Source organism: Schistocerca piceifrons, chromosome 1 (assembly GCF_021461385.2).
Source record: "Schistocerca piceifrons isolate TAMUIC-IGC-003096 chromosome 1, iqSchPice1.1, whole genome shotgun sequence".
Classification (NCBI taxonomy): domain Eukaryota; kingdom Metazoa; phylum Arthropoda; class Insecta; order Orthoptera; family Acrididae; genus Schistocerca; species Schistocerca piceifrons.
In genome coordinates, this window is record NC_060138.1 from 1,227,006,202 (window position 1) to 1,227,025,477 (window position 19,276).

Below are 19,276 nucleotides of genomic sequence, written 5' to 3' on the forward strand. Positions count from 1 at the left end.
AGATGGCCCGCATGTTGGTGAGAGATGGTGTCACGACCTTCCCATCGTGTGGCACGCCAGTGGTGGCGCTGGGCATAACTGCGGTGAAATTTGGTGCGAATGAGGCATCATTAACAACCTTACACCTCGCCTGAACTTACGAGCTCTGACCTTTTCTTTGCATGTGTCGACATGTTGCTGTCTGAAGCGTCGCCAAATTCAAGGGTGACGTTGCAGGACGCCACGCCACGCTTTTGCACCATTACAGTGGGAGGTTGTAGGCACCTTTGAGTCTAATTTCAAACTCCTGTGTTGCAGTGGGAGACAACTACGGGTTTTAGAAAGACTCACCCTTTAAATGTGTCCTGGAATGTAATTGTCTTCTCGAGAACCAATTCTAATGAGAGTAAAAATATGGCATTTCAGTCTTTGATCGCTATTTTTTATTTTCAATGACCTGTCTCAGGCTAGCTGCCCATCTTCAGATCATATATTGCAGTTGCAGAGTAACTTGTCAGTACAGAACTATCGGTTCACTGTCATTGAGCATTGAGCTACATAGCAAGTGCAGATCTAACGATCGATGAAATGCTCTCCCTATTTCGAGGAAGATGTCCCTTTAAGGTATGTATGAAAGACAAAAAAAAAAAAAAAAAGTTCAAATGTGTGTGAAATCTTATGGGACTTAACTGCTAAGGTCATCAGTCCCTAAGCCTACACACTACTTAACCGAAATTATCCTAAGGACAAACACACACACCCATGCCCGAGGGAGGATTCGGACCTCCGCCGGGACCAGCCGCACAGTCCATGACTGCAGCGCCTTTTTTTTCTTGAATCTCATTTTGTTCTATATTGTTCGTTGGATTTGTTTTTTATTACAGAGGGTAGCTAACCCTCTGATCGAGGACGCTGAGCTACCGTGCCGGCTGCGCCTTAGACCGCTCGGCTAATCCCGCGCGGCTATGACAGGCAAGCCTGGGAAGTATGGCATACTAATTAGGATGTTATCAGATGCACACACCCGGTATGTTCTAAAAATGGAAGTCCATGCAGGGAAGGATGAACGACCTGCCGAGGAACGGAGTGCAAAGGCAGTTGTTAGACGCCTAGTGAATCCACTGGCAGAAAGTGGAAGAAATATAACAACAGATCGTTATTATACATCCACAGACTTAGCCGAGGAGCTTTACAATGATGACAAGTTTACTTCGGTGGGAACACTGAGGAGTAATAGAATACACATACCAGAACAGCTAAAGAAGTGTTAGTTTCATGATAAAAATACCTCATATTCATTACTTTATTTATTGCATTTGTATATGTTATAATATTCCTGAAAACTATAGAAAGTGTGTTGGAACCTAGTAAAGAAATTCCTAATTCATCAAATAATCGAAATGAAACAAACAAAAAAATGTTAAATAGTGAAAAGAATGTCAGGGCAGTTTTTGCCCCCCAACCCTCCTCCCCCAGAAACCCATGTGACAGATCCCAGATTACTGGTGCTAGGGTTAAGGGAAATTCCACTGTAGATAGAATGCTTACCACCCTCAACAAGCCAGAAGAAATTATTGACATCCCACGCTACTAATACAGTGCCCAGGACTTTGAACACACGGCAGTGCAGCTCCGCCGCGTGCTACTGTTGGTGTGAGTGGTGGTGACTCACCTCCCAGCCGCAGCTCCGCCCCGGCCTGCGCGCTGTCGTCGTCCCTCCTGGCGACGCACTGGTAGACTCCGCGATGCGCGCGCGTCGCAGCGGCGATGTGCAGAACCAGCGGCGACAAAAGGCGAGCGCGGCCGGCGGGCACGGACTCTGCGTTGTGCAGCCACTCCACGGTTCCCACGGGGGAGCCAGTGACCGAACAGTTGAACGTCGCCGCCTCTCCAGAGTTCACCACCTGTGAACACGCGGCAGGCGACTCGTTTAACGCACCTCCAAAGTAGCGGTCACGTGAGCACATAAAAAGTACTATTCTTAGCATATTGTGAGCGGTCCCCGAACAGGACTCTGGCGGCGGCAGTCGGGCGGAGGGCGCCCGAGTCTGGCTGGTGCTGTGTGTGAAAATTCGTAGCAGACACTCCGCTTCGTAACCTCTGTTGGAGACTATGTTAAACGTGCAGGGACGTCTGCACTGTGTCCCCATATAGCTACCGGAATCTGAACTGTCTGCAGTTCCCACTAGCCACGCTGCATCAGTAAGGGAATGTTATGGTCTGTTCACTGGGGACATCAGAGGACGGAACGGAATGACTAAACATCCGATAATATATTTCAAACTGCGGCGTTCACTGCAGACCGGCAATGGAAAGGGACAGAATGGGACGTCAATGTCAAGTATTCGTGGTAAGAAATTAATGATGTTGGTGTTGTTAGGAAGAGTATGTCGTCTGGCAATCTGTTTTGCTTTTGCTTCCGCCTTTATCCGGCGTTGTGCGCATGGTCGGCAGAGTTAAGTACGGATTTGGCATGGTTAAGTTGAAGGGGTGGCCGGATGCCCTTCCTGCCGCCACCCCATACCCCCTGGAACGGAATAAGTGTACCCCAGCAGTCTGTATCTAATGTAAATCGTGAAATAGTGTGTATGTGTTTCAAATGTCTGCGAGTTCGTGTAACTGAGGCGGGACCTAGGGACCAGCCCGGTATTCACCTAGTAGGATGTGGAAAACCGCCTAAAAACCACATGCAGGCTGGGCGGCACACCGGCCATCGTCGTTAATCCGCCGGGCGGATTTGATCTGGGGCCGGCGCGCCTACCCGAGTCCAGTAAGCGGCGCGTTAGCGCTCTCGGATACCCTGGCGGGTAGTATTTATTTTAACGCTTGCCTTGTTTTTATAACACTTTTCGTCGGTTCCATGAGCATTTTTCCACAAAAGAGGCGAATATTTGAAAGCGAAAAATCATTTAGCTTTCACAATGCCTTTACAAAGAATAAAATCTACGCTGTCCTCTAATGAAAACATTGACAGATAAAACAAAGTTTATCAGAAAAATTTCACTTAGGAGTGAAAAAGTCAGCTTTACTGGAGGGGAAAAATACAGTTGTTTTGAATGCTTTTTGGTACTTGGCAAAGGAAAAGGAACAATGGATAAGATAAAAAAGCTCTACATAAACTCCTCGTGTAGAATAATGCACAGCACCCTAGCTTGCGAGACTGGAAAATGAGACAGACGCGGAACGAATCTGCGCAGTTTCTCAACTGGCGAGGCTGGTGCTCCGACCAGCCAGAGTGTAGTTTCTAGATGGCTTCCCACACTCGTTCAGGAGAAAGTTGGGCTGGCCCCTAATTTTCGCCTCGGAAAATAGGATACACATACAATTAAGATCACACAGAGACCAAGGTTTACACAGTTCCCTGATAGGTAGCTCACAGGACTTCCCTCTGCTAGGTAACTGACGGCTGCGGCCACAGGAAGGGCAACAGCAGCAAACTCAAATGCGGCAAACCTGCCAAATCTTGAGTATGGTGGCCTCCTTATCAGTTGGGATACAGCAGACACGAAGAATAGAGGAAGGAGGAGGAGAAGAAGGGCTCTATGTACTGCCTTGAGTGGCGTGCTTGTATGCATACACTATCTGTTCAAATGTATCCGGGCGCTTCTATGCAATGCAGAATTGACCAACAATAGTTGTCACAAGAGGTGATCCCGGCACTATAAAAGGATGCGGGGAGTTGCCAGTAGGGAGGCGGTGGCAGCAGAATGGGTGCGCCAGCAGAGCTCAGTGACTTCGTACGTGGTTTAATCATTCGATGCCGTCTGGAAACAAATGCGTCGTAGACAGATCTTGAACCCTTCTAAAGATGCCCAAGTCGACTGTTGGCGATGTGATTATTAAGTGGAAACGACAAGGAACAAGCCAATAGCAGCCAGACCTCCTATATTGGTGGACAGGGACCGTCGAGCACTGTGGAGACTGACTGTAAAAGATAGCATGACATCAGCGGAAGGAATCTCTCCTAAGTCCCGAACTGCTACCAGCCCTCCACCTACCACAATGACTGCGAGTAGGGATTTAGAAGAATAGAATTTAACGGTCGAGCAGCTCCTCATAAGCCACACATACACCCTGTGATCGAAGGTATCTGAACACCTGGCTGAAAATGGCTTACAAGTTCGTGCGCCCTCCATTGGTAATGCTGAATTTCAGTATGGTGTTGGCTACCCTTAGCCTTGATGGCCGGCCGCTGTGGCCGAGCGTTTCTGGGCCCTTCAGTTCGGAACTGCGCTGCTGCTACGGTCGCAGGCTTGAATGCTGCCTCGGGCATGGATGTGTGTGATGTCCTTAGGTTAGTTACGTTTAAGTAGTTCTAAGTCTAGGGGACTGATGACCTCAAATGTTAAGTCCCATAGTGCTTAGAGCCATTTTTCGAAATCCATGGTTCGCCTTCCCCACCATAATCCTCGGATGCTCGTTCCATTTCATATTGCTTTGCAACTTTACGCGCAGGTATTTAACCGACGTGACTGTCTCAAGCAGAACACTGCTAATACTTTATCCGAACATGGATGTTTTGTTTTTCCTACTCACCCACATTAACTTACATTTTCCTCCATTTAGAGTTAGCTGCTAGTCATCACACCAACTAGAAATTTTTTTGTAAGTCAACTTGTATCCTACTACACTCACTCAACTTCGACACCTCCCCATACACCATAGAATGATCAGCAAACAACCGCAGATTGACGCCCACCCTGTCCGTCCAATTATTTATATATACAGAAAGTACTCTCTTCCTGGGGCACTATTCATGCTACCCTTGACTCTGATGATCACTGCAGCGCGGGATTAGCCGAGCGGTCAAGGGCGTTGCAGTCATGGACTGTGCGGCTGGTCCCGGCTGAGGTACGAGTCCTCCCTCGGGCATGTGTGTGTGTGTTTGTCCTTAGGATAATTTAGGTTAAGTAGTATGTAAGCTTAGGGACTGATGACCTTAGCAGTTAAGTCCCATCAGATTTCACTCACATTTGATGAACACTCGCCGTCGAGGACAACGTACTTGGTTCTGTTACTCAAGAACTCTTCGAGCCACTTACGTATTTGGGAACCTATCGCACATGCTCGTAGCTTCGTTAACAGTCTGCCGTGGGACATCGCGTCAAATGTTTTTCGGAGATCTAGAAATATGGAATCTTACTGTTGTCCTTCATCTATAGTTCGCTGTATATTATATAACAAAAAGCGCTAGCTGAGTTTCACACGGCCGGCCGAGGTGGCCGAGCGGTTCTAGGCGCTACAGTCTGGAACCGCGCGACCGCTACGGTCGCAGGTTCGAATCCTGCCTCGTGCATGGATGTATGTGATGTCCTTAGGTTAGTTAGGTTTAAGTAGTTCTAAGTTCCAGGGGACTGATGACCTTAGCAGTTAAGTCCCATAGTGCTCAGAGCCATTTGAATCATTTGAAGTTTCACACGAGCGATACTTTCTAAGACCATGTTGATTCGTGGACATAAGCTTTCCAGTCTCAAGGAAATTTACTGCACTCGAACTAAGAATATGTTCAACAATTTCGCTGTAAACCGGTGTTAAGGATAGTGGTCTGAAATTTTGCGGGTCCCATCTTCTACCGTTCTTATATGCAGGAGTCACCTGCTCTTTATTCCAGTCGCTTGAGACTTTGCACTGGCGAGAGATTCGCGTCAAATGCGAACTAAATAAGGGGCCAATGTCGCAGAGTGCTCTTTGTAATACCGAAATGAGATTCCATCGGAAGCTGACGAATAATTTATTTTCAACTCTTTCAGTTGTTTCTCTACGCCTGGGATGCTTATCACTATGTCTTCCACACGGGGCCCCGTGCGATGGTCAGATGACGGTATATTCGCACGATTCTTCTGCGTGAACGATTTTTTAAACGCGAGATTTAAAGCTCCGGCTTTCCTTTTGCTAGCTTCTGTTGGCACACCAGACTGATCAGTGAGTGACTGGATTGAAGAGTTAGATGCGTTTAGCAATTTTACAGTTCTACATAGGACGAGAATTTTCTCCGGTTCTCGGCAAGATCCCTTGCTAAAGTCTGACTGTGGTAGTAATTGTACGCTTCGCCTATAGATCTTTTCACAGACGCGCCAGTCTCTACTAAACTATGCCTATCGTCATTTGTGAGTTCTCTTTTGAACTGAGAGCGCAAAAACCTTTCATTGCTAAGCATTTTCCGAATTTCGTTGTTAAACCAAGGTGGGTCTTTTCCGTGCTTAATCCACATACTAGTCACATAATTCCCCAGAGAACGATTTCCAGTCTTTTTAAACCTTGTCCATAATTCCTTTATACCCATCATACTGAAACTAAATGATGTCAGTTCATTGTCTAAGTGAGATGCTAACAACTGCCTATCTTCTCTTTCTAGCCGAAACATTGTAGCTACAAGGTCTAATATATTTCAGTTCGTGATGGCTGTTCACGCCACTTTTCGGAAAACGTGTTCAAAAGTACTTCGTAAGATCGTCTGTCTGTAACTCCTGCAATGAACACTTAGACGTCCCAGTCTATATTCGCCAGGGTAAAGTCGCCTGTAACTAGTGTTGCGTGGTCTAGGTATTTACGCGCTACAGGCCGTAGACTTTCTTAGAACGACTCTAGAACTGTCGCAGCGGATCGGGTGACTGGTAAAAACATCCAGCAGTTAGCTTGATTGAACTACACCTGACATACTTGACCAGATAACTTCACCTACACAATCAACTTAGACCTCGATAGAGAAAATGGAGAACAAAATGACTCATTTTTGTGGTAATTTTTAGCCACAAATTTTATAGACAATTTTCCTCACATGGGAAGGAAACAGGGTTGGCTGCAGGGATCGTAGAAAGGGTGGACGGTGATGTAGTTTAAGGTGCCAGCTATGTCGTCCTAAGGCGGCTCACCCTGATAGGCCTTTACGTGGGAGATGTCATCCTCAGAGAGCGAACGAAATGAATTCACCAGCTATTAAAATGGTACCACTTAAGAGAAGAACTGAGTATGACATATAACTGGTGAGCTTGTTATCTCGGGTTTGGTACAACTCATGTGAATTTTTTTAAATTAGTCTCGGCGTCGAAATGCATTGGTTTTTATGGCCGAAAATTAGGGAGAAGACCGGCGGTGTATAGCTGCAAAATTAACACATGAAAAACCAATATCGGAAAATGTTAATGAAATAAGTTTCCTCTTAAATTTATTGAAAACTAATTTTCTGCTGTGGCGCGGAGTCCTTCATACAATATTCGTTATGCAAGAACGATCTATGTTACCAAAATGACGACTATCAACCTAAAAATTGCAAATTATTTCGTAATAAATAAATTTGTGTACTTCTTTAATGTACTAAATTTGAGAAAATAGTATTTTGTTAGTTAGTCTTCTATTTAGTAACTGGCGTAATGAAGGCGAACATTTTGCTCAGCCCAAAATCAACAGCATGTACAAACTTCAATAAATGCATGAAACTATGCTGTCTGTAGTAATACAGGGTGATTCAAAATGAAGGACGAGTTTTAAGGCTTTGTGGCTTTTGTTACATTCAACTTAAAATTATAAGTAAATCATCTAATAAAAGAGCAAGTCAAACAATTTTGTTTGTATACCGTTGCACAAAGGGAAGAGTATGAAACGAACAAGAGTGACTGAAGAAAGTGATGAACTAGTGACAGTCTTTCGCGTGTTGCCCCAAGAAATCAGTTCGGAAAGCTAGTCGTAAATTAGCGATTTCAGTGGTGTTCTTGTTGAGACTTTTAAGGAGACGCTTACAACTGCATGCTTATCGCTTGCAGTTTTAAAAGCTCTAAAGCCTACAGACTTCGCTTTACGTGCCAACTTTGCAAACGAACTATAGCTACATGACGATGAACATTTTCTGGATTGTGTCGTCTTCAGTGATGAATCGACACATTACCTGAGTGGAAATGTGAACACACATAATGTGCGCATCTGGGGCGATTCATCAGATTGCGCGAGAATTCAAACTGAGCAGCGTTCTATCGCTCCGATTTGCCTACGTAGATTGAGGACTGATCGCACTAGCCTAACAGAGCGTATGGATCACAGATACGATTGTTGTTGCTAGACTTAGTTCGCTGGTGTGATACACATGAAAGAAAACACTGCTGACTTCCATGGAAGAAAACACTGATGACTTCCATTTGATATAATCACGCGTAAACGTAAGCGGAAAACGATAGTACAGTAGATTAAAACTGTGTGCCCGACCGAGACTCGAAATCGGGACCTTTGCCTTTCGCGGGCAAGTGCTCTACCAACTGAGCTACTGAAGCACGACTCACGCCCGGTACTCACAGCTTTACTTCTGCCAGTACCTCGTCTCCTACCTTCCAAACTTTACAGGAGCTCTCCTGCGAACCTTGCAGAACTAGCACTCCTGAAAGAAAGGATATTGCGGAGACATGGCTTAGCCACAGCCTGGGGGATGTTTCCAGAATGAGATTTTCACTCTGCAGCGTAGTGTGCGCTGATATGAAACTTCCTAGCAGATTAAAACTGTGTGACCGACCGAGACTCGAACTCGGGACCTTTCCCTTTCGCGGGCAAGTGCTCTACCAACTGAGCTACCGAAGCACGACTCACGCCCGGTACTCACAGCTTTACTTCTGCCAGTACCTCGTCTCCTACCTTCCAAACTTTACAGAAGCTCTCCTGCGAACCTTGCAGAACTAGCACTCCTGAAAGAAAGGATATTGCAGAGACATGGCTTAGCCACAGCCTGGGGGATGTTTCCAGAATGAGATTTTCACTCTGCAGCGGAGTGTGCGCTGATATGAAACTTCCTGGCAGATTAAAACTGTGTGCCCGACCGAGACTCAAACTCGGGGTCTTTGCCTTTCGCGGGCAAGTGCTCTACCAACTGAGCTACCGAAGCACGACTCACGCCCGGTACTCACAGCTGTACTTCTGCCAGTACCTCGTCTCCTACCTTCCAAACTTTACAGAAGCTCTCCTGCGAACCTTGCAGAACTAGCACTACAGAAAGAAAGGATATTGCGGAGACATGGCTTAGCCACAGCCTGTGGGATGTTTCCAGAATGAGATTTTCACTCTGCAGCGGAGTGTGCGCTGATATGAAACTTCCTGGCAGATTAAAACTGTGTGCCCGACCGAGACTCATTCTGGAAACATCCCCCAGGCTGTGGCTAAGTCATGTCTCCGCAATATCCTTTCTTTCTGTAGTGCTAGTTCTGCAAGGTTCGGAGGAGAGCTTCTGTAAAGTTTGGAAGGTAGGAGACGAGGTACTGGCAGAAGTAAAGCTGTGAGTAGCGGGCGTGAGTCGTGCTTCGGTAGCTCAGTTGGTAGAGCACTTGCCCGCGAACGGCAAAGGTCCCGAGTTCGAGTCTCGGTCGGGCACACAGTTTTAATCTGCCAGGAAATTTCATATCAGCGCACACTCTGCTGCAGAGTGAAAATCTCATTCTGATAGTACAGTAGTTGCTTCCAGCCAACGAGTATTCAGCGTAGCAAGATAAAAGCATAAGTCGTCAAATGACTATTTTCGAATATTTATGGGTATCCAACACTATCGCTACAACCACTTAGCAGCATTCGACGTTGGGAGACAACGTTCAACACATATAGCTAAGTGACTATAAAGTTTTAACTGTCAGAAAGCTTTCTCTCAGTAATATCCGCAGACAGTTTGTAGAAAGCACTTCTGTGTTATAGACATTAAACAATCAGCATGTTATACGAAATGTGCTTTATCAGTAACTGGATTGAATGATCAGGCAATCGTTGTTGGTCCTATTATTCACACATTAAATTATCTTGGAAAAACCCATTCCAATTACTTTACTTAATTGTACGACAGATAACACGAATTTTAAAATAATTCTTCATTCAGATATGTTTTTCTGCTTGGACATTTGATAATTCGAATGAACATATGCCACATTTGGGGTTTTTAACATCTACTCACTATTACTGACACGTGCAATTTTTCCTCTTGTGTACCACAGTTTTTTGAGGATATCCTCTTACATATGTGTGCTTTGGTGGTGTTGTTAGTCAAATTTATGTATAACGACTTCGTATTTTATGACTTACCCGCAATCTGTTGCAAAAATTGTTATTTCTCATTGGTGAAAAGGTAATTTGTATGAGACAGATAGACGGTGACAAAAATCTGTGTTTACTTTCTGAAACTTGTTATTATTACAGTTCATAAAGGCACGGACGAACGTTCTTGCTCTTGAAATTATTTCTAAATGTTATTACTGCTCATATGAGTTTATTTCACGAGTGTGGTTATAACATTTTCATAATTTAAATTATTTTGGGTTCACTTTTGGTAATCAACGAGACTTTCTGATACAGGTTTTCCCATCTCTCAAATGATTCATGTTACTTTATTAGGAAACTGGTTTGAATATTTTGGTTTCTTTTTGTAAACATAGTTAAGCTTTAGTGAATTCATTTCTTACAGTCTTATAGAGACCGGATATAGCAGGGAGTATCAGTCATCATTCCTTTGAGCTGTTTACGAAATGGCATATGAAAGTGATACCCTCATTTTTGGTAAAGGGCTGCTGGCTTACACTTACTGTCTCAATTAGTATTTCAGTTCTGTCACGAAGTTGTAGATAGTTTTATTAACCAAAGTAACTATGTTTTGCACAAAGTCAGTTTGATCCATTTAAAAAAACTGAGACTTTAGTTTTTACTTCAGTCTTGATTAATTTTCAACAAATTTGGCACCAATCTTGCCCAAAAGTTTAATATCTCCTTATTTATGTAAAATGAACTCGACTTTCTCTCCAGATATGTCTGCAGCATAAGCTATTTGAAAACCATTAATTGCAGATAGTATGATAAAATAAATGTTCATGTACTCGCTGTTTTCAGCAGTGATTAAGTTTCGCAATGAGCTTCTGATGGATCACTTTCAGGAGAAGTGTGGCCATGTTTGGTTCCAGTGACTAAATCATTACCTACTGAAGGTGGAGCAGCAGACTCTTTGTAAACTTGTTAATTGGCTTTGAATGTTTTCCTATTAGCACTCTGGTTTCCCTTCAAAACGAATAAATATTTCGCCATCGTTTTTTGAATTAACAATGAACGAAAAATATAATGACAGATACAATCTTATAGTATTTCATTATATTCATTTGACCAGATCTTTCACAACACTATTACTTAAGACGGCTACACAAATAGATTAGTTCCACAAAACATGCTGACATTCTGCCTGTTGTGGAACATGTAAGTACATACAAAATGGCATTGTTATTCTCATTTAGTCACTTTATTAATAAAAGAAATGAAGTTTCCGTGTGAGCCCGTGATCATTATGAATATTTTGTAATGAAACCGTTTAGATTACTATTAAAATCATCATTATTTATAACAGATATCTTTAATGAAGATGAGATGAACATAAAGGATGACAGCAATCTGTTGTACAACAACAGGCTCCAAAAGATGAAAAAAGAGAAGTTGAAAATTTAAAAAAATTTTTAAAAGTACAGTCAGAAAAATATTAGAAGTACTCTCCCCAAAAACGTTCTAAACTTTTTAATTTTTCATCTTTCGTAACTTGTTGTACAATGCATATATGTCACTCTGTATGTCCCTTTAATATTAACTGCAGTTATCTGATGATGGTAGCAGCCGAAAAAGTGTTACACTAACGAACATTTTAACAGTGATCGAGACAGTTTTATTTGCAAAAATTTCAAGTTTTCCTTAAACATCGTCAGTTTCATTTCAGTAACCAACTGTTGCAGAAATATTCACAAAAATGCGAAAAATTGGTAAAATTCATGTAAGTATACAAATTGTAAAAAGTTATACTGCTCTCCACTTAAAACTTAAGAAATATATCTTCATGCACCTTATGTTTTTAAATATTTTGATACTTTTAGTGACTAAGATGTGCCGGCCGCGGTGGTCTAGCGGTTCTAGGCGCGCAGTCCGGAACCGCGCGACTGCGTCGGCCGCAGGTTCGAATCCTGCCTCGGGCATGGATGTGTGTGATGTCCTTAGGTTAGTTAGGTTTAAGTAGTTCTAAGTTCTAGGGGACTGATGACCACAGTAGTTAAGTCCCATAGTGCTCAGAGCCATTTTTTTTTGACTAAGATGTACAAACATTGCTGGCTACCAGAACGAAACCAATAGTTTTAAGAAAAACTGGTCTTAAAAATCCAAATCGGTCTTGTAATTTCACTAATATCTACTAAAGAAGCTTCTGAAAGAAAGCACACCATTTTTGATCCAGCAGCCATTATGAATTAAAACACAAAAAATTACAGACCTTGGCTGCGAGCAGGCATCGATTGAAATCAATGAGAAAAGTGAAAATTTGTGCCAGACTTGGATTCGAAACTGGGTCTACTGCTTACTTGGTAGATGCTCTGACCACTAAGCCGTCTGGACAGAGTGGTCATTGAAAATACACAGACTGCACTAGCAAGTCTCTGGAGACCCAAAATTCTCAACTTATCCACACTCTATAAATTTTCCAATGAACATATATTAAACAAATAGAATTCTCCTACATTATGTTTATAATGACTTCATAAAATACTCTGATGTATCTATCTACAGACTGGAAATTTGAAAATATATACAGTCGAAACCCGTTATAACAGAGTGCAGAGGGGGGGGGGGGGGTGTCAGTTTACAGTCTTTATAGCTGATAACCGATAAATAACTGATGATGGTCGAAGTAGAGAGGATATAAAATGTAGACTGGCAATGGCAAGGAATGCGTTTCTGAAGAAGAGAAATTTGTTAACATCGAGTATAGATTTAAGTGTCAGGAAGTCGTTTGTGAAAGTATTTGTATGGAGTGTAGCCATGTATGGAAGTGAAACATGGACGATAAATAGTTTGGACAAGAAGAGAATATAAGCTTTTGAAATGTGGTGCTACAGAAGAATGCTGAAGATCAGATGGGTAGATCACATAACTAATAAGGAGGTATTGAATAGAATTGGGGAGAAGAGGAGTTTGTGGCACAACTTGACAAGAAGAAGGGACTGGTGGGTAGGACATGTTCTGAGGCATCAAGGGATCACAAATTTAGCATTTGAGGGCAGCGTGGAGGGTAAAAATCGTAGAGGGAGACCAAGAGATGAATACACTATGCAGATTCAGAAGGATGTAGGTTGCAGTAGGTACTGGGAGATGAAGAAGCTTGCACAGGATAGAGTAGCATGGAGAGCTGCATCAAACCAGTCTCAGGACTGAAGACCACAACAACAACACAGCTGATAGTGGCACGAATGGGGTTTCTGCTTTCTTTTTTGATAAAAATTTCGTATTCGTAAAATTTTTGGCTGCCTAGAGTTAACACTTCAAACAGCAGCATAAATGCAGTACACCTGCGCCTTTTACTATGTGGTGCTTGTGGAGAGGGACTGAAGAGGAATTTTTCTTAAGTTTCATGCAATACATCCAGCGATAAAATACTAACAAACGTAAAAACCTTTAAGAAGTGAAGAAAGAAATAGCAACAATGTAAACTGTTCAATAATGTCGAAAATAATGCTGACCATGTTTACCATTTGCTGTTGGTGCTGTGTAGTATAACAGTCATGAATGGCAGAACAATCAAGAGCACCAAAATAAAAAAAAAACGTGTTCTACACATAAATTACATGAAGACCTACTTTCTCCTATGTTTCTCTTTAAAATGTTGTGCAAATATGATGTACTGTACCTAAGACGCTGAAAATATCTAACACACATTGTAAGTAAGCTGTTTAGGTTTTTATGTTGGTGACGCCATGTAGCGCTCTGTGTTAAAATCGCTGATTGCGCTGTGTGCAGTCTGCAGCTGGTTGGACTCATTGTTGGAATATTCGCTAGTGTAGTGTTCGGCAGTTGCATGTGAACAGCGCGTAGCTTTGGGCAGTTGGAGGTTAGCCGCCAACAGTGGTGGATGTGGGGAGAGAGATGCCAGAGTTTTGAGAGGTTACATGAGCGGACGATCTGGTCGTGCGTTCGCCAGAAAAAGGAAATTTGTAAGACTGGATGTCATGGACTTTTGAACACTATTAAGGTAAATACATTTTTCCATCTCTATCAAAATCTTTCATTTGCCAAATATGTCTATCAGTAGTTAGTGCCTTCAGTAGTTATAATCTTTTATTTAGCTGGAAATATTGGCGTTCAGTGTACTGAAGTAGTTCGAGTAACGAAGATTTTTGTGAGGTAAGTGATTCATGAAAGATATAGGTTATTGTTAGTCAGGACCATTCTCTTGTAGGGATTATTGAAATTCAGATTGCGTTGCGCTAAAAATATTGTGTGTCAGTTTAGTGATGATCAGAATAAGTAAAGAGAGAACTGACTGAGTACGTTCAGTTTTGCTCAGCTGTTTGAAAATCAAATAACGTTAAGAGTTTTTCCAGCACTGTCATTCTTTACATACAAAGGGGAAGTTTCAACGTAACCACAAAACATAAAAAATGAATTATTTTACTTTTGGGCTTAAAAAACATATATTTGAATTTAATTTTCTAGTTTTCTAGAATCACACCAAAGACAGTGTTGTTTAATTTTTTAGCCAATTGATTTAACTTTAAAATGCAATTCAGTAATGGCTAGTACAGTATATTTCCCTGCTTATCGTAGTCAGTTATATTTGTTTGCTTTTTGCATACGATCTAAGTACACATTTCGTATTTGACGATGCATTCATTTTAGCGTCTGTTTTGAAATCAACAATCTGCAGAAAATAAGAATTTGAAAATAAGGATTACATTGTTAGCCATAATTCCCAAATGCGTAACAAATGAAATGAAATTGGACTTTAAAGCTGATATATTTCACGGAAAATGTAGCAAAAAATAAGTCGTTTTATATGATAAATCGCAATGAGCGATGTCATACTAAGCTATTTTTTAAATATAATTTTTACATAGGATTCAGACAGGGCCATTAGATTCGCTGTTATAACCAATACATCATTAAAAGCGATGCTGCTGTAAATGGTATTGTCTGTACATTTTATTTAATTTTTAGTTATGATACTTTTACAAAATCAAAATAGTTGTTGGACTTTTTGAATAACTCTTGACCTATTTCTGTTTAAGAAAAATTTACAATATATATCTATAATTTAGAAGTTAATGGTATAAGCTCATAAAGAGATTTGCTAGATTTTATTTTTAACATACTCGAAATTTAACAACTTTAGTTTACACATATTTTTCTTTCATTATAACTCTAAAGATTTAATTGACAAAAATAGTTTCCATTGATTAACAAATTTAACTTAGTCCTTTAAGGAAAATTGTGCTTAATGATGGAACAGTCCATAATTTATGCTTTTACTCTCTAATGATTATCTACAAATATTATGAATAATTGCTTGATTTTGTTTGTATCGTAATAAGAAATCAAGTTTTGAAATATTACTCTCATAACAAGGTTTAGAAATATAACAATTATCAACTATTTTTAAGCTTATCGCAAAATTGTCGTTGTTTGAGTTGTCTGTGAACTCTGAATCTTTCTCCGCTTCTTATTGAACATTTGCACATATAAAAGAATCCGCTGGATATGTATATAGTTTATACACTGAAGAGCCAAAGAAACTGATACCCCCGCCTAATATCGAGTAGAGCTCCCGCGAGCACTCAGAAGTACCGCAACACGACGTGTCGTGGACACGACTAATGTCTGAAGTAGCGCTGACTCCATGAATCCTGCAGGACTGTCCGTAAATCTGCAAGAGTGCGAGGGGGTGGAGAAATCTTCTCAACAACACGTTACAAGACATCCCAGATAAGCTCGGTAATGTTCATGTCTGGGGATTTGGTGGCCAGCGAAAATGTTTAAGCTCAGAAGAATGTTCCTCGAGCCACTATGGACGTGTGGGGTGTCGCATTGTTCTGCTGGAATTGCCCAAGTCCGTCGGAACGCAGAATGGACATGGATGGATGCAGGTGGTCAGACAGGATGCTTGCGTAGTTGTCACCCAGTGTCGGACCCAGACGCATGAGGGGGGCCCCATATCCCTTGAACTGCATACGCTCCACACATTACAGGGCTTCCGCCAGCTTAAGCAGTCCCCTACTGACATACAGGGTACATACCCGTACACGTCCATCCGCTCGATACAATTTGAAACGAGACTCATCAGACCAGGAAAAATGTTTTCAATCCAATGTCGGTGGTGTCGGTCCCAGGCGAGGCGTAAAGCTCTGTGTCGTACAGTCATCAAGGTTACACGATGGGACTTTGGCTCCAAATGCCCATATCGACTATGCTTCGTTGAATGGTTCGCACACTGACACTTGTTGATGGCCCAGCATTGAAATCTGCAGCAATTTGCAGAAGGGTTGCACTTGTGTCACGTTGAACTATTCTCTTCACTCGTCGTTGGTGCCGTTCTTGCAGGATCTTTTTCCGCCCGCAGCGATGTCGGAGATTTGATGTTTCACCGGATTTCTGCCATTCACGGTGTACTCGTGAAATGGTCGTACGGGAAATTTCCCACATCATCGCTACCTCGGAGACGTTGTGTCTCAACGCTTGTGCACCGACTATAACACCACGTTCAAACTCACTTACATCTTCATAACCTGCCTTTGCAACAGCAGTAACCCATCTAACAATTGTGCCAGACACTTGTTTTCTCATACAGGGTGGTCGGATATTCCCATTACAGACTTCTAGGACTTGTAGAGGGGAGTGAGTACATCGTATTTTGAGTAGGAACCCATGTCCGGAAACGTCATCCAACGAGACTACAAAGCGTCAGAGTTATAGGCGCGGGCGTCTGTAAATGTACGTATACACGGGGTGATTCCGTGATGATGTTACAGACTTTCTAGGATGATGGAGAACGATAAATGTATTAATTTGATGTAAGGATCCCTGTACCGGAAACGAACGAGTCAAAAGTTATAAAGGAAAACCGTTCTGATACCTCTGATAGTTGAATACATGTACCGGTTCTTGTGCTGCGAAGAGTGTAGGGCTGGTAACTTTCAGTGGTGGTAGTGTGGACAAAAATGAGAAAAAAATGTCCAATAAGCGTGGGCTCTAAATTGCATACCTGAGGAGCTATGGCCATTCGTTCCTCTTCGCTAATGTGAAACACATCTCTACTCACTTACATCTCGATAACCTGCCTTTGCAGCAGCAGCAACCCATCTAATAATTGTGCCAGACATACGATATACTCACTTCCCTCTACAAGTCCTAGAAGTCTGTAACGGAAATTCCCAACCACCCTGTATAGGCTTTGCCGAACGAAGCGCCTTATTCTCCCTATTTACATGTCTTTGATTTGAATATGCATGACTGTAGTAGTTAACTTGACGCTTCAATGTATCTGTTTCTAATATCTAGATTGATTATTTCTTACACAGGGATATCGATTTTCCTTATCATGTAACTAATTCCTTTATGATCGTATTGTGAAGTTTCTATGAGTCTTACAATTTTCTTAATTTTAGTTTTCCGTAGTTCATTTTGCCTTGCCGCCGTGGTTACACCGGTTCCCGTGAGATCACCTGACCCCACGCCCCTCCTATCCGCATCCGCCTCTGAGGTTGATAAGGCGGTCGTATGGTTCCGGTAGGCCACTCGTGGCCTGAAGACGGAGTGTAGTTCATTTTGAGCAGTCAAGTCAAACGCCTGATGGTTGTTGTGAAAAGGAAATGGCTGAGTTTCTTCCCCATCTCTGCGCTTCACCTCTAATGTCCTCGTTGTAGACAGAACATTAAACTTAATCTTTGCTTATTTTGAAGTGTTATTCAACAATATTAGTTGGCTGTTTCACAACACAGCCAGAACATTATGTATGTTTGAGGGGTAACAAAGAGGCGACAAGAGCAGTTTCCTGCAGCAGGTGACAGGACGATGGGACGCTGAGCCATGCACGTGGTGCCTGTGGGTAGTTGGGGAGAGTTGCGGCTACAAGGGTCGCTTCTATTCACACGCCACCCTGGACGAGACACTTACTAGGCGTGGCATAGTGCCGGCGGGCAGGGGTAGGAAGTTGCGGTGTCAATCACCCACCGTTTTGGTGCGAGTTAATGCGTTTCAGGCGTCGGCGGGCAGGGTGCCTTAAAATGTGATACAAAACACACAGTCTCTTCTCTTAGAGATGTGCTGGTCGCATGCCTTCGAAGGAAAAGGTGTTGGAAGGCGGCAGAAATGGCTCTGAGCACTATGGGACTTAACTTCTGAGGTGATCAGTCCCCTAGAACTTAGAACTACTTAAACCTAACTAACCTAAGGACATCACCCACATCCATGCCCGAGGCAGGATTCGAACCTGCGACCGTAGCGGTCGCGCGGTTCCAGACTGTAGCGCCTAGAACCGCTCGGCCACCCCGGCCGGCAAGGTGGCAGACACTGTTAGCTACAAAGATGGTTGCATTGCTAGCAAATAGGTAACTGTTAGGCGCTAACGGATTGCGAGGCGCTTCCAAAACTCCAGATGGTCGCACGTTTTCTCAGCCCGAGAATGGAAATCTGGCACTGTGTATGAGATACCTGGGCTGCTGTTTACGTATTTGTCAAGCACCACTTTCAAAAGATCCATTGTGTATGTTGTTGGCTCTGGTAGACAACTGCAACCATCCGCGTAAGGGTACAAAGTTTCCTCATAAACAGCATTAGACTGGCTCTTCCCCTTTTTGTTTAAGTGAACTGTCTTAATAAACCGAAATATGACAGCTCACAATTTTAACCAACATGGTTGAGAGTGTCAGCGATGATTAGCTATGAAGAAAGAGTCACGACCGCAAAATATCATTTATTTAAGAGTTATCGTCTTGACAACACGCAGCTGCTCAGCACTTCGCCAGTTGTAGCAAAGTATGCTGTCAAGCTGAAGATGGCCAAGTATATGTGCCGAAATCTGTCATTTTAAATAAATGATATTTTGCGATTGTGACTGTTTATTCATAAGTAATGAATGACAGTGTTTATCAATGAATTGCAGGGAAAGCTTATGTAAGGAATTCTGTGATAAAATCAGTGCATTGCGATATAACAATTGAAATTAACGTAAGTTGTATGAGAGATTTTTATTTTTTGAATTATCAGTCTTTTGAATAGTTTTATGTGGCCCGCCACGAATTCTTTTCATGTGCCAACCTCTCAGAGTAGCATTTGACCCTAAGTTCTTAATTATTCCAATTTCTGTATTCTTTTAGTTTTTACCCTCTACAGCTCCCGCTAGTACCATGGAAGATATCCCAAGATGCCTCAAAACATGTGCCATCATCCTGTTCCTTCTTCTTATCAGTAATTTCTTCTGATTTGATCCATTATAAATGGTTTTTGGAAGCCTGCGACTGTAGAAACAATAGGTTTGTTTATAAATAATAAATCA

At 42.4% G+C, this 19,276-nt stretch overlaps 1 protein-coding gene across 1 annotated transcript in view; it reads right to left on the bottom strand.

Annotated features, from left to right (window-relative positions):
* The window catches only part of LOC124779593 (Down syndrome cell adhesion molecule-like protein Dscam2), a 296,162-nt gene that overhangs the window by 260,844 nt on the left and 16,042 nt on the right, over positions 1–19,276 (bottom strand). The window contains 1 exon segment of the mRNA XM_047253720.1: positions 1,652–1,883. Coding sequence (XP_047109676.1) covers positions 1,652–1,883 — 232 coding nt within the window.